The sequence below is a fragment of the Oryza brachyantha genome, chromosome 3 (assembly GCF_000231095.2).
Source record: "Oryza brachyantha chromosome 3, ObraRS2, whole genome shotgun sequence".
Taxonomy (NCBI): Eukaryota; Viridiplantae; Streptophyta; class Magnoliopsida; order Poales; family Poaceae; genus Oryza; species Oryza brachyantha.
The window spans coordinates 29,407,544-29,423,310 of record NC_023165.2 but is presented as its reverse complement, the minus strand read 5'-3'; the positions used below and the strand labels follow the sequence as shown (position 1 = coordinate 29,423,310).

General features: G+C 42.6%; 4 protein-coding genes across 5 annotated transcripts; 2 read left to right on the top strand and 2 right to left on the bottom strand.

Moving 5' to 3' along the window:
• Nucleotides 1-5,088: 5,088 nt before the first annotated feature.
• On the bottom strand, nt 5,089-7,155 carry LOC102718912 (non-specific phospholipase C4-like). The gene is made up of 2 exons (XM_006650852.3): nt 7,028-7,155; nt 5,089-6,880 (listed from the first exon to the last, which is right to left on the bottom strand). Exon 2 carries the CDS (start codon nt 6,780-6,782, stop codon nt 5,217-5,219), a length of 1,566 nt encoding a protein of 521 aa, XP_006650915.1. The 5' UTR covers nt 6,783-6,880; nt 7,028-7,155; the 3' UTR covers nt 5,089-5,216.
• A 1,431-nt stretch (nt 7,156-8,586) lies between these two features.
• LOC102718634 (pentatricopeptide repeat-containing protein At4g25270, chloroplastic-like) lies at nt 8,587-10,450 on the top strand. The gene has a single exon (XM_006650851.3). The coding sequence runs from the start codon at nt 8,614-8,616 to the stop codon at nt 10,162-10,164; it is 1,551 nt and encodes a 516-aa protein (XP_006650914.1). The 5' UTR covers nt 8,587-8,613; the 3' UTR covers nt 10,165-10,450.
• Nucleotides 10,451-11,492: 1,042 nt separating this feature from the next.
• LOC102718347 (ycf20-like protein) lies at nt 11,493-13,014 on the bottom strand. Of its 2 annotated transcripts, none has more exons than XM_006650850.3 (3): nt 12,890-13,014; nt 12,484-12,667; nt 11,493-12,003 (listed from the first exon to the last, which is right to left on the bottom strand). In XM_006650850.3, exons 2-3 carry the CDS (start codon nt 12,636-12,638, stop codon nt 11,550-11,552), a joined length of 609 nt encoding a protein of 202 aa, XP_006650913.1. In that variant the 5' UTR covers nt 12,639-12,667; nt 12,890-13,014; the 3' UTR covers nt 11,493-11,549. The 2 variants fall into 2 exon arrangements, with proteins under 2 accessions (XP_006650913.1, XP_015690896.1); XM_015835410.2 differs by lacking the exon at nt 12,890-13,014 and adding an exon at nt 12,738-12,867.
• A 176-nt stretch (nt 13,015-13,190) lies between these two features.
• Nucleotides 13,191-15,283, top strand: LOC102718067. The gene is made up of 2 exons (XM_006650849.3): nt 13,191-13,486; nt 14,870-15,283. Exons 1-2 carry the CDS (start codon nt 13,262-13,264, stop codon nt 15,119-15,121), a joined length of 477 nt encoding a protein of 158 aa, XP_006650912.1. The 5' UTR covers nt 13,191-13,261; the 3' UTR covers nt 15,122-15,283.
• Nucleotides 15,284-15,767: the final 484 nt, after the last annotated feature.

The following is a 15,767-nucleotide window of genomic DNA, read 5'->3' as shown; positions in this document are numbered from 1 at the left end:
TTCTAAATTGTATTTATATATTGATTTTTTTTCTCTTAATTTTTGCCAATTTTTAACCAAAATTATAGATTTTTCAAAATTGTCTTTATAGATGGACTCTTTACTCAATATCAATTATATTGAAAATTTTAATCGAGATTTGAATTTTACTAAATTATATTTATACATGGACTCTTTTTTATTTTTAATTTATAAATTGTATTTCTAATATGGTTCTTTTTAACCGAAATTTTAGATATTTCTAAATTGTATTTATATATGAACTCTTCTCTCAATGTCAATTATTTTAAAATTTTTAATCCGAGATTTATTTACGCATGGACTTTTTTTATTATTTTCTTTTTTTAACTCTAAGATTATATTTCTAATCTAATTCTATTTTACCGGAATTTTAGATGTTTTCAAATTATATTTTTAGATGGACTCTTCCTTCAACATCAATTATTTTAAATTTTTAATCTGAGATTTAGATTTTTTTTCTAAACTTTATTATGTATGGACTCTTAGTGTACTTTTCTTGTCCAATTGATATTTCTAGATCCGATCCTTTATTTTTATCTCTTACAGAAATAGATGACACGTGTAAATAAAAATTTATGTCCGATTGATTTGATCTGTCAAATCAAATTTCTGACCGATTGATTCTTTTCTGTTTACTTCTGTCAGATTGATTTTCTCTGTTTACGGCCGATCAAGTTGAGATCAATCTTTTCTCTTTCTTAGTCTGATTGATTTTCTTTTCTTTTTTATGATAATTTTTTTATTTTTTTCTATTTTTTTTCGATTAATATCAGAAGGCTCATTTTTCTATTACTTTATATATATATATATATATTAGATTTTTAAACCAAAATTTGATTTTTTAATTGTATTTACACATAGACACTTTTTATTATTTTTATTTATTTTTAATTCTAAAAATGTATTTCTGATCATATTTTTTTATTTATAGATGGGCTCTTTCCTCAATATCAATTATTTTAAAAATTTTAATCTAGGATCTAGATTTTTCTAAGTTGTATGGATACGTGGACTCTTTTTTTATTTTTAAATCTGATACATATTTTGTTATTACACATGAACTTTCTTATTATTATTATTATTATTATTATTATTATTATTATTATTATTTATTTCATAATTCTGAAATTGTATTTCTAATTTTAGATGTTTTTTTTATTAATGTGAGTTTTAGTCCGATATTTGGAATTTTCTAAACTGTATTTACACCTTGACTCTTTACTATTATTATTATTATTTTTATTATTAATTCAAAAATGTATTTATATTCAGATTCTTTTTTATTACGCATGGATTCTGAAATTGTATTTCTAATCAGACTTTCTTTGCTTTTGATTAACATGGGATTTTTAGCCCATAAAAAATACTGATATTTTCTTCATGTTGTAATACACGGTTATTCTTTTCCATTTCTGCTCTTGTCCGACTCAAAAAGCTGATGCTTCCTTTTTTTTCTCTCTTGAATACACGGTTGATCACTTGATCCTTTTCTTTTTTTTTGCTGTTGTCCGACTCAAAAAGGTGATGTTTTTTTTACTTCTCTGGTAATACACGGTCTTTTCGTTGTCCAACTAAAAAACAATCTTTTCCTTTTTTATTTTTCTTATTTTCTCTTGATTAATATGGGATTTTTTAGCCCGCGAGGAGCAACGTGATCCTTCTTTTCTTTTCCGGTTTATATATATAATAGAAACGTAACGACGCTCATGACCCTAAGGTCTAATTAGAAGAGAAATGTTTCATCCTATAAATATGAATATTTTCATGTTGGTTTTGGAGAAATTAAGGATGAAAAAAAAATGTCTGGTGCCCATCATCATCTATGAGCGATGGTGGTCGACGTTATGCCCAGTGCGTATTTTAGACCAGGGAACAAAATTGAGAGATGAAAAAACAGATCGTAGATCCCCTTCGAATCCATTCGAAACATGGACACAAATCTGATGAATATGAATACGGATGTGGATAGTATGATTTGAATTCGAACGTGAATGCGGTATCATAATATCGGGTGGAAGCAAATTATCCAACATTTTCACCTGTTTATCCATAAGATGTTTGTAGATATCTGAAATGGTCTGCCCATGTAACCAGTCTAACGCCGTGTTCGAAAAAACAAGGAAATATGGGTTAAGAGCAACTCCGACGGTTCTCTAATTTTCGTTTTCTAAATCCTGTGTTTTAGCAACTTTAAAAACAATATGGCAAAGAAATTTTAGTTTTATCTTTAAGAGTTTAGAATATTTCACCTCACAAAAACAGAATTAATCTTCAACACCGTTCTTACTTAAAGTCGCGAGAGGAAGATCGCATCCAGCGCCGCCTAGAGCCTTCCCCGCGCAGCCCAAGCCTGGGTTTCGCAGACTACTTCTCGGCGGCAGATGCCACAACGTCGTCGGTCGTCACGGCGCTCATGCTGCCGATGGACGCCGCGGCGCCGGAGCTGTTCGGGTTGTAGGCCGGGATGGAGCTGCTCGGCGTGCGCGGCCTGGCCATGATGCCCGGTGCGACGACATGCAAGGTCGCATGCTTGTCCCTGTCGCTGTCGCTGCGTGGCTCGGAGGGAGCGTTGCACCTCGGCGGCGCGGCTCGGCAGCAACTGGTGGCGCCATGGATGCACCAGGACCGTCGCCTTCGGTGCACGGCACGTGGAACCTGCGCAGCTCCAGGTTCCTCCTCCCGGGGCAGCAGCTCCTCCAACAATTCTTCAACCTCCCCGTGGACAACACCCAGCGCAGCACCAACGCCAAGGCGGCAACAACAGCACTCCAGGCGCAGCAAGACGACGGCGTCCTCGGCGACGGGGCCGGGGTGCGGAGCCGGGGCGGCGCCGGCGGCTAGGCGCGGCGCCGGGCGGGCGAGGGGATGGCGTCGGGCGACGTCGGCAGTAAAAATATTGCACGGTGAAACTTCCTGGCCGAGGCGCTTGAAAAACCAGCGTCGTACCCTTTTTTTTTTTACCAAGTGAAACATTAACTCCCAGTAAATAAGAGGCTACGAGAAATTGCTAAAATACCATATATAGTAAATAAGAGGCTACGAGAAATTGCTAAAATTTGAGAAGACAAATAATGGAGAGTTTTTTTTAATTTGCTAAAAAAAAGATATGATAAATTGGAATAGGGAATTGTTAAAGTTGCTCTAAGTAAAAGATGAGCGGAACACGGCCTAAATGGTCCATACAACATGAATTGATCCGTTCAACGGCCCAATTCATCACTTAAGTTAGGCTCATCAGCCCTAGCCTCACGCCTGCATAACCGCTGCTGTGCACTGACGTAAATATTTGTAGTTGTTTCGTACTCTCTCCACCCATAAATATTTAATATCATTAATTTTTTAACACATGATTGATAATTCGTTTTATTCAAAAAATTAAAATATGTAAAGATATATAAATATATGCATAAAAGTATATTTAACAGCAAATAAAATATTATAAAAATAATTAATAATTATGTAATTTTTTAAATAAGCGAATAGTCAAACGTGGATAAAAAAATCAACGGCATCAGAAATTAGCGAGCTACGCCGCGCTGGACTGATGCTCTCTGCCACTAAACATTGAATAGGACAATTGGTCAAACTGGTTCAACAGAACAATTGAAGATTGTATTAAGCTTAAGCATAGTTATCGTCTGGAATTTTGATATTCTAGCCCTTTTCGAAAACATATTTTATAAATAGATTCTTGAAAAAACTTATTTCATAAATAGATATTTTTTACTGTGCCATATCATCGGCGTCATCGTTGAATATGATAGCGTCAGTATCGTTGACGTCATCCTCCAAATCATTATACTATGCTCACATGGCCGTGGACGGCGCCAATGATATTTGCGCCGTTCTATTCAACGATGTCATCAATAACATTAGCATAGTCAAAAAGATTAATTCGTACAATAAATTTTTAAAGGTCTATTTGTAAAATATATTTTCATAAAGGACTAAAATATCAAAATTCCAGTAGCTATCACGTTGGGGAAATTTGATTACGGACTCGGACTTTCTGTAGTAACAGCAGAGGGCACTGTTTGCACAGTGATCCGAGTCTTGTGGTACAGTGGTTTGCATTAGAATAGTTGCACGGAACTGTTCGCTGGTTTACTGTTTACCGCAATATATACTGTGGCATGGCACTGTAGTACTCTTTTTGGCCGTTCGATGAAGATCCGACGCCCAAAAATATAGGCTAATACGGCAGTTCCTTTGCATTTTGTTCTCCAATGCAGATAATCTCATTCCTTCTATTACCGTTAAGTTGTATTCTTAAAAATGTTTTATGTTTGCTTCACTAAAAAAAACTGAAAGTAGACAAATGAAAGTCCTCACCTAATGGCTAGATTACTCTCTCCCACTGATGCCTGATGGAGGATCATATTAGCTTTGTACTGCATCAATACTCTTGCGTTCTTTTCACTTGATTATTTCTTCACTTTTGTGTGCATCATTCATGTCGAACTCATAATAACCAGAAAAGTAAAAACAAAAATCCTTATTTATAAAAATTTATAAATATAAACTTTATACATATAAAGTTAAAACTCTTATTTATGAAGTAGAAAAAAACGAAAAAAAAAAAGTGCCAGCCAAGTTAAGCCGCAACGGTAGATGAACTGTGGTCCGTGGGCTGGCAGTGCCTTGCGCGCGCATTAGCCTTTTCGATCAAGAACGGATATTGTTCCTCGCGGATGTATTATCCGAAGATAGTCGAAACTATATTTTTATCTATAAAAGATAAAAAAAGTATTTTATATAGTACTCCCTCCATATTTTTATGTATGACACCGTTGACTATTAGAATCACGTTTGACCATTCGTCTTTTTCAAAATTTATATTCAAATATGCAAAATTATAATGCATAATTAAAATTTCTATAATAATAAATCATATTATAATAAAATAATTAATAATTATATAATTTTTTTGAATAAGACGAATGGTCAAACGTGAACCTAAAAGTCAACGACGTCATATAAAAAATATATAGGGAGTACTTGGATAAGATGTACATGTCCCAATATGATCAACCAATAGTTCAGAATACAATCATCACATCAATAATCTACACAGCAATGGTATCACTGTATAAAATGCACAAGCCTCCGTACAGTACTCTTCCCTGCACAGCCAAATGAATAATCTGTAAAATTAACAAGCAAATTAAGGAAGCAACTAATTAGTCATCTTCTCCTTAGGAAGAACGGCCACACGCAAAGCAAGACAGCATCTTGGAAGCAAAGGAGCTAGTAGAGCCTGAGGACGACGTCGACGGCGGCGGCTTCACCACCGTGGGGATGTGGGACCCATCCTCGCCGCACTTTCTGCACCGGTCGCACTCCTCCATCCAGGACTTGAAGGCGGCGTTGCAGTACCTGGCCGCCTCCGCCACCGTCATGCCCTCCACCAGCTTGTGCGGGTACACGTCCTTGTCGGCGTGCTCGCCGTTGAGCACCGCGCCCAGCTGCACCAGCTCCTCCTGGAACTCCGTCAGCGCCGCGTGCTCCGCCGCCTCCGTCGGCCGCAGCTTCACCGGCTCCGGAAGCGTGCTGGGGCAGTCGGTGCGTGGCGTGTCGCGCGTGAGGACGACGTCGAAGGTGCCAGCCCAGGCGTCGCGCTTGGTCAGGAAGCTCTTGAGGTTGAACAGCTTCTTCATGGTGGCCGGGATGGAGGAGTGCTCGAACTCCGACGTCGGGTATGGCCCCGACGGCCGGTGCACCACCGTTCCCGGCTCGATCCATGGCGAGATGAAGAGCGCCGGCACGCGGACGCCGAGGCGATCGAACTCGAAGAAGAAGGGGGCTGCACTAACGATGCCGTCGGGGCTGGGCACGCCCACCGGCGTCGGGACGTGGTCGTAGAAGCCGCCGTGCTCGTCGTAGGTGACGACGAGGAGCGTCTCCTCCCACTGCGGCCCAGCGCGCAGCGCCTCATACACCTCCTTGACGAAGCGCTGGCCCTCGGAGACGTCGTGCGAGGGGTGGTCGTCGTTGCCGGGGAGGATCTTGAGATCGAAGTAGCGCTGCTCGACGACGACGTAGTTGGGCAGCTTGCCCTCGGCGCAGTGCCGCCGGAACGCGAGGTCGAAGGGGTGGAAGTTGCCGACGTACTTGAGCTGGCGCAAGCTCCGGTAGAAGAGCGTCGACGGCGGGTACTGGTAGTAGATGCCGAAGGAGAAGCCCTCGTCGTGGAGCGAGTCGAAGATGGTGCGCTGCGGCAGGCCGGCGACGAGCAGCTTGGTGTCGTTGCTGACGAGGCCGTGCGACGTCGCCGAGTGGACGAACAGCCGGTTGGGCTGCGTCGACGCCGGGTTGGAGGCGAACCAGCGGTCGCACACGGCGAACTGCCGCACCAGCTCCCGGTACACCGGCACGGCCTCCGGCCTGAAGCCGTTCATGACGGTCTCCGCCATGCCGGGCTTCTCCTTCTCCGCCTGCTGCGCGAAGCCGGTCATCGGCGGCGAGGAGACGCCGGGAGGGGTGATCGGCGTGGCGCGCGCGTCGACGAACGGCGTGCCGTACACCTGCTCGTAGATGGCCTGCATGGAGTGGCCCGGGTCAGGGTCGACGTACTCGGAGCCGTCGCCGAAGCGGACAGCCCTGGAGGAGGAGTCGGCGGCGTCGAGGTGGTTGATCTCGTCGCCGGTGACGCCGTCAATCTCCGGGTTGAGCGACTTCATCCAGCCCAGCATGTGGTCGAAGGAGCGGTTCTCCATCACCAGCACCACCACCGTCTTGATCTTGCCGCCGGCAGCCGCCATTGCCACACACTACTATACACTCGATCGTGTTCTCTAAATTCCACTCTTTAATTTCTTTTCTTTGATCAATCTCTGCATGCATATATACACTTGCGACACTGTATATATAGACTTCAATTATTAGTGGGATTATGCTATTTGAGTGGGATATTCTTGGATAAACCGATGGAGAAGAAAGAGAGAAAATTTCGGACGATGACATGGACAGGGCTAACATGAATCAGCAAGATGAGAAGAGACTCAACTGAATTAATGCTCAGATAGCTCATGTATTGCTGCTTCTCGTAAGCAAGACACATCTGCTTTTCTACTGGACCTTCACTTCACCTGCATATTATTTTCACACGAATGCTTGAAAGCTTATCTGTTGCAAGTGTATAATCAATATTACTTCCACCGATATGCACAGACTGATGTCCAGTTATGTCAGAATCCAAGTCAAAACGTAATTAATTAGAAATGATCACGCAACAGCAACTGACTCTTAATTTAGGTACATGCGTGGCGTTGGTAATGCTTCCTTGTGAATCATGAACTGATCTGCATACGATGCGCATGCATGTACTCTGTTTGACGTCGTTAACTTTTCGTCTTATTTAATTTTTTATTAAATATGTAAAGCGATATATATATAAGTATATTTAACAATACATATAATGATATAAAAATAATTAATAATTATGTAATTTTTTTAATAAGATAAATAGTCAAACATGTATAAAAAAGTTAGCGGCGTTTCTTAGACATTTAGAAATGGAGGGAGTATTTGAAAGTGATGAGGAGACGCGAAAACGATGATATATATCTTTGTTGGCTTGTAGAATCTGGAAGCTAACGTATCGATGGACAGTCGGTTGGCTTGCTTGAATCCATGGCTATCCAAAGCTACCAAACCTATCTCAAGATGCATGCATGGAATTGATGCTACCTCAAGTGCTGAACTGAACGAATCAATCGGCAGGCAACTTTTTGTCCCTTTTCTTTTCGATTTCGTGCAGCAACCTGCATCTCCTCACATCCATCCATATGTCTCTCTCTCCATTTGCTTATGCGTCCGGGAAAACCAATCCTTTCTAGTTGCTCTTCATTCAGACTGACCATCGTTATCAACTGAAAATAAACATCAGCAGTACTGATGTGCAGTATATAACACATATATTGATATATACCGCGAAACTACTAGTTTCTGACTTACTTGGCTTCAATTTTGGATCATTGATATATGAGATCGTTAGACGAAGGACTCACATATCAGCATAAGAGAGAAAAAAAAATTGAAGGATCCCTAGTTTCCTACCCATATAGCACTTAAATCTATGAGCTTTTTTACCATGAGGTACCACTCTTTTCTATGTAAAATTTGGTATCTTTTAGTATTTAAGGTATCAACCAAAATTTACATAGAAAACCATAATACCTCTCGGTACCTCACTAAGAATGGTAAAATTGCTCTAAATCTATACTGTCAACAAGCTATTTTTGAACTATGAAAGTCGCTGCTGTAGCAAATATTCAGTAAAAATTTGTCCTAATACACTTAGTAATTCGTTCAGAAAACTGGGCTGCACCGATTAGCTAAAGAGGTTCATCTTTTACCTTTTTTTATAAAAAAAGTCAAATAATATATTTGTAAACTACTAAACTTGGTGTGTTTGGTGAAAAAAATTATATAAAACTTGCTATAAAAATCAAATAAAATCATTTTCAAGTTTTTAATAATTAATGATCAATTGAACGTTTGCTAATTACGTTTTTTGTTTTGCCCGAAAAAAAAAAAGCTTCAGCCGTTGAGCTGAATCGAATGCAGCCGAAGTGGATTGGCCCAACGAAAATGGCGCTCCCGGCAACCATCAGCCACACGACCTGCGCCCTCCCGCGGCGGCGCCGCTCCACCACGTCGCCGGCTCGCCGCCGAGGCCCACCTTCTCGCGTCCATCCCAACTCCGGCGTAGCCCTCACCCACCGTGCTGCGCCACCGGCCACCCAGCAGCCCACCCTGGACAGCGTCCTCTCCGACCTCGAGTCCAACCCGCGCCTCCTCACCCCCGACCTCCTCGACTCTCTCCTCGCGGCCCTCCCGCGCCACCCCTCCCCGCGCCGCAACCTCGCACGCCTCCGCCTCCTCCTCTCCGTCTCCCTCCTCCGCCGCTACCCCGCGCTCGCCTGCCGCCTCCTCCACCTCCATGCGTCGCTTGGACTCGTCTCCTACGCCCACCACCTGTTCGACCACCTGTTGCCCGCGCGCGCCCGGGAGGACGCCTTCCCGTGGAACTGCCTCATCGCCGGGTACTCCCACCTCGGCCGCCACGACGACGCGATCGCGCTCTACCTCCAGATGGAGGAGGAGGCCGTCCCGCGTGACGGCTTCTCCTTCACAAGCGCGCTCCAGGCCTGCGCCGGCGTCGCCTCGCTCGCGCTCGGCCAGGCCATCCACCGTGACGTTGTGCGCGCCGGCCTCGCGTCCGACGTGTCCGTCTGCGACGCCCTCGTGGACATGTACGCCGTGTGCGGTGACACCCGGAGGGCTCTCCAGGTGTTCGATGCAATGCCGGACAGGGACGAAGTCTCATGGAACATCATGCTTGTTGGGTGCCTGCGACATGGGCTCTCCCACCAGTCTATGGAGCTCTGGAGAAGGATGCTTGGAGAAGGGCACAAGCCGGACTCCATGACATTATCAACAATGTTGTCAATACCGCCATCAGCTTGCGACAATGGTAAAATGGGACTGGAGATTCATGCCTGGGCGATTCGTCATGGTATCGAAACGGAGCTGTCAGTAGCAAATGCTCTGATCAGGATGTACTCTGATAAGGACAAACAAATCCATGCTCTGTCGGTGTTCGAGTCGATGACGGTGAGGGATCTGCTGTCTTGGAATGCTATAATCGCTGCACACCTCCAGGACTACAGAATTCTCATGATCTTCCGTCGTATGGTGGACTCTGGGATGCGACCAGATGAGACCACCTTTGCGCTGGTGCTCTCTGCCTGTGACAAATTAGGGCTGGTCGAGGGTGGCATCAGGCTGTTCTCTGAGATGGAGAATGAGTACAGACTTCTTCCTACTATGGAACACCATACCAGCATGGTGAACATGCTAGGCAGGGTCGGGATGATCAATGAGGCTTACGAGTTCGTGGCGAAGCGGAACCTTCTCAACAGTGAACCAAGTATCTTGAGGGCTCTACTGCAGGCTTGCTTGATGCATCGGAACACCAGGGTTGGGGAGATCGTGGCAAAGAAATTGATCGACTTGGAGCCTGACAATACACACAATTTTATAATGTTGATGGAGATCTATCAAAACACAGGAAGGTTGATAGAGTTGGAAACGGTGAATAAGACGATGAGGGATAGAGGACTGTCATGTCAAAGCTGATGGGTTCTAATGATCATAGATTTTGAGCTGAATTTCAGAGCTCTGTTGCTTAGGATGGTGATTTTACATTCAATTAGACTCAAAACATAGAATTAACCCCAATTCATCAGCAAATGTCTATACTTTGTATTCCAATATCAGGTGCAAAAGCAGTTCTTTAATTAATGTTGTACAATATTGTGTATACAGCAATTTTAAGGTAGAATATTGCATATACGACAATTGTAATATACAATTACTCTTATTTGATCCATGGCTCTAACTTCATTGGTGATTAACTATTAACTTTTGGACACAAAGTTATGCGCCTCCTTCATTTGAAATCTTACCTAATCATTGCTGATTGAAATAAGTATCAACCAATTGCTATGCCGGAATGGTACGTGAGAAAATTTTAAAAGGACAACTATGTAGAGGCATACAGACGATCAATCAGATCAGAAAGAACCTCTATATACACTGCTGCGAAAAATATGAGGACTGAAAACACAACAGTTATTGATTCCAGAGCAGCAGGCAGATAGAAAAACCGGCCAAAAGAAACTCCATGTGGATACTGTGCTCATCCATGGGCTAGCGTTCATCGATCGTCCAGCTGAGATAACAAACATAACAGGCAGAGAGGGCCTTCTCAACAGCCAGGCAGCCAGCGAGTAGTAAAAGAAAAAAAAACAGAAACAGGCCATCCTGCGAGCATGGGATTTCAAAGTGGCTATGGAAAGACGAGAAGGTAATACCTCAAGTTCCATAATTCTTGTTGTTTTGTATAATTACACAGCTCCATAAAAAGTTGGATTACTTTTTTATATTACAATATATATTAAAATATCAACAAATATATAATTTTATTGAAATACTCTCTCCGTATTTTAATATATGATATCATTGACTTCAATTTATGTAGTCATCATTTACTTTGTTGTGATTGGAGTTTATTACTAAATATATAACTATAACTTACTTTTTTTGTATATTTACATAAAAATTATATAAAACGCTTGATCAAATGTATGCTATAAAGTCAGAGGAATCATATTTTAAGATATAGAAAGAGTACCTTTTAAGATTAATCTATACACATAGTCTTCACATTTGTAAAGTAAATATTTTAAAAGTTATTTATAATTAAAGTTCTAAAAGTTTAACATTTTAAGATGGAGGTAGTAAAATGTATATACAGCCACTCTTCCTAATCAATGGCTTGTTCTAACCTTGCTTGGTATTTTGGGCACCGATTACATCCATTTTATGCTTCCCTGCGAGTATCATTTTATCTCCATTGACGAAACAGTTGAAATGAGAAAGAATTAAGACAAAGGGGATGATAATTGATACATTAAAATATCATTGGCATGCAAAGAAAAAAAAATAAAACCTTCAGATGTTCACCAAAGACTAAATATATTGATATCAATGTTGAATGGATTACAGGATTCAAGAAATTCATCTACTTCATACTTAAAAGAATCCAGGAACAATCCAAGTGTAAGGCCAGCTTTCCAGTAATTGAATATGGTAATCATCTTCCTTATCCTACCAAGAAATGAAAACGAAGCCCTGTACATCAGAGCACCAATGCCCTCCACAATGGCAACGGCAAGTCCAGCAGACAATATGTCCCAGTCACCGGTTTGCCCTATGACTGTAGCAAATGCCGTAGCGCAATAGAATCCGATGAGAAAAACCAGGACCTTCAGCGGCAGCCCTTTCCTTAGTTTCTTCAGCTTGCCGTATAAATCGCTCAAAAACGACTGAATCGCACTAAACAGGCGAGTGTTATTGTCGCCTGGTTGGTCAGTATTGTCATCGGCCATAGCCTCGATGGACCATTGCATCTGCCTGCATAAAAGGAGGCTGTCCGTATTATACAAACAAGTAGACCTTGCAAGTAGAGCAAACACTATAGGTAATCTCCTGCTACAATGTGGTATCTGTTTGAAAGTCTGATGTCGTCAAAAAAAAATGTCAACATCTAAAAGTTTCCATTTCATTATTCCATGACAGAATTAGCACATCGCCAAGACAATGCTTTTACATTTTAGGCACAAAAAAGAGAGAGAAAGGGGTGCCACTACGCTAACTGTGGTCAGTGATACGGTGAATCTGGAAGGAATAGCAATGAGCTATCCATTTAGCACAAAACTGTCTACAAAATGCCCAAGCACTTGGTGTGGCACAAGATTGACTTCAGTAGTGCCCAGGTACTGACTGGCAAGCAAAATTGACACAACACAGATCAGGAAGATAATTGTTTCGGTGTTGCGATGGCCTAGGTGTTGTGAACTTGTGATAATTGAAGCGTTGAACAGAACACTTTACCTAGAGTTTGTGCGGAAGGAAGGAGAAGCTCGCAGAAAGCGGAGGGTCGGTTGCTTCTTTTGGCGGCAGGCCAGGACCAGGATTCCCTTCCCAGCAACAAGCTTCCTCGCGCATGGCGACTTGACGGCTCCATCGCATAAGCGGAGAGCTGACATATGCGGCCGGCACCACTGCCTTTACTGCCCTGCAGATACCAGAGGTTCAGACCAAAATTCGGATCTTTCATCACTGAACAAACCCAAACGAAACCCGACCCAAAATCAAATCGTATGAAACTGAGCCCATCTCTTCACGAATCACGATTGCACAGCCTGAGTCTCAGCCTGCCTTGCTTGCTCTCTCGCTCCCATCTAAGGGGATACTGTACATAGCAGCAGCCAGAGCTTAGGAGTCGCAGGTTGCTGACCTCGAGTGAACCCAGACGTCAGCCGGCGGCGACCTCACCGGTCACCATCGGAGCCCGCCGCGGGCGCGTTCGCCATCGCGACGGAGAGATGATAGGTGGTCGTCGGCTCGGTCGGTTTGGTTGGATGGAGGGGAGCCGCCGTGACGGGGAAGACGACGACACCGTCGCCTTCTTATTGGGCCGGGCCCATGTAATATCATATCATGGGCCTAGGCCCATATAATATCTAATCTGATGGGCCAGGCTCTGACACAAAGTGGGCCTCCACTTCTTCTCCTTCCTCAGGGCGGAAAGGGTGAGACGAGGGCTCAGCTGCGGAAGCCGAAGTGAACCCCACCAGCGAACCGACGCGGCGGCGGCAGCGGCGGCGATATGCAGGTCCTCCGAGGAGGAGGCGCCGGTGGGGGTGGCGGCGGGGCGGGAGGGATGGCGTGGGAGGTGCTGAAGAGGCACTTCTCGCGGAAGCGGGCGGTGGACGTGCGGCGGATCAACCCCAAGGTGCCCAAGGAGGAGGCCGTCGCCATCTCCGGCCGCCTCCTCCAGATCCTCACCGACAACGGGCCCCTCACCGTCGGCAACACATGGAACCACGCCAAGGTACGGTGCCGCTGACGCTCCAACTACTGCTACTAGCCTACTACTCACCAGCACCCGTATGTGTAGCGTCTAGTGTAGTACCATATGCCTGTCAGCCTGTGTAAATCTCTAGCTATGTGTGCTTTCTGCAACAAAACAAGGGCTGAACCGCTGATGAAGCCAGTGAAGCCAGCTGCGTTCCTCGCAGACTAACAGTAGGTTTAAAGTCTAGGATGTGTTCTTTTAGTGATGAAAGACGAAAGATTATCTGATTTTTTTATAGTTATTTAATGATATAAACAAAGAAATTAACTATTATAAAGTTGAAAAATTACTCTAAAAATGAGATGAGGAAATTTTATATAGAAACTTTTCGCAAAACACACAATGGTTAGCAGTTCGAGGAGTGTGCGCGCAAAATCCGAGGAATAATCCAGTAAAAGAATGCAGTATGTGGCCTTTGATTTTCTACTTATTCGTTCATCCAATGATCATTAGACCATTATAGTTGTGCCGGTTTTTTTCCTCCTTTTTACTACTGTAACTTAGTTTCATTTTGGAAAGAAAAATACTTTTTTAGGAAAAGAAATAACAGCTGAGTGAACACATCATAGCATCGGCTATTACGGTATCTTTGTAAATCAGCCTTACTGGTGGTCCATGAAGCCCATTTCCACCACAATAAATTTTCTATGCTTTAATTCATGGTCTTTAGCTTATCCAGTCCGGTGAAGTGGCATTCTTTTATATGCGGAAGATGTGTGCCTGAGGTCTTTTTCATACAATCATACAGATACTGATAGTATAATATCAGTTGCCAGTAGATCCTCATGATAAGTATAGGTTTGCTTTGCTAATGTTCAGTCAGTTTATAGCATACCTTTGCTCAGATTAGTAGGAAGTTTATGTAAGTATTGAGTCATGCTTGAATGCGGCGATGTTGTATTGGTACTGGGCTGAAGACAAAGGGAGGCATATCATTAGTGAAGTGTGAGGCGTATCGTTGCCTTTGGTGCTATGGATGATGTTCAAGGTGTGTTTTTTTATGTCAGCTTCTGTATGTATTTCTATAAGTGAAAAAAATATGGTGTATATGTGCTCGTCTATTTATCATGTGGCCCATGTAGTTTGTCTGAGTCTGTTAGTTGCTAATATGCACTACCATTCTAACTGACCGCTTGCCCATTCCATGTGGTACCTGGGATCTTGAGCATTCTGTATTGTCGTATACTGCATGGTACCTTTCAACCTCCAGATAGCAGCTCATGATTTGCTTATTTCTTGACGCCCTTTGGCGAATTCAGCTCAGCTTGATTGCAAAGTAACATCAAACTTTGAGATAGTGTACCTACCACAATTATTGGTTGTCAAGAGCTTACACTCATTTGGAGTATTTTACAACAGGATGCTGGTATCAGCGGCCTCAACAGCAAGACTCACATGAAGATCTTGCTGAAATGGATGACGGGAAGAAGGATCGTGAAGCTGGCCTGCGTGCCCGCTGGCAACTCAAAGAAGTTCCTGTATACCCCATATGCTGCAGATTCAGACAAATCCGAGGAGGAAGCAGCAGAGGAGCTGAGGAAGGCGGCTTCTGCCCAAGGAGGAAAAGCTACAAAAGGGCAACAGAAGAAACGTGCAACAGCCCTACGCTGATGGTTGCTCATCACAATACTCTGTTAGTCTTCTGAGGATTTTATGTTGTTTTTTCTCTTAGCTGTTAACCAGGGCGGAAAGTTAAGATGATCCCATCCAAAACTGTGATGAACATTTCTCATTGATGATGCAGTTATGCTTGGCAGGCCAGCATTTTGTTGTTGTAGCACTGTCTGTATGTTCGATAAGGAGCAGCAATAATTTATATCGGTCGATTGGTAACATCAGCATTGATGTGCAATTTGTTAGTACTGCAAAAATGATCGTTAGGGATTCTGTTATTATTTCATCGTATTTTAATAGATAATGCAATTGATTTTTGTTTCACATTTCTTCGTATTTTAATAGGTAATGTAATTGATTTTTGTTTCATATTTGATTATTTGTCTTATTAAAAATTTGTTTAAATATGTAAAAGTACAAATTATAATTAAAATACAATTTGTAGAAATCAATCATAAGAAATTAAATGATAAGTACATACTTAATGAGGCAATGGTCAAAATGTGCGTAAAAAATTAATGACATTATTTATTAAAATATGGAAGGAGTACTTCCCTCAGTTACTTGTTGATGCATCAAGAGTAATATCTATCTTTATGAAATATTAATATAACTAACTAATAAGCTCAGATGAAGACCTTTT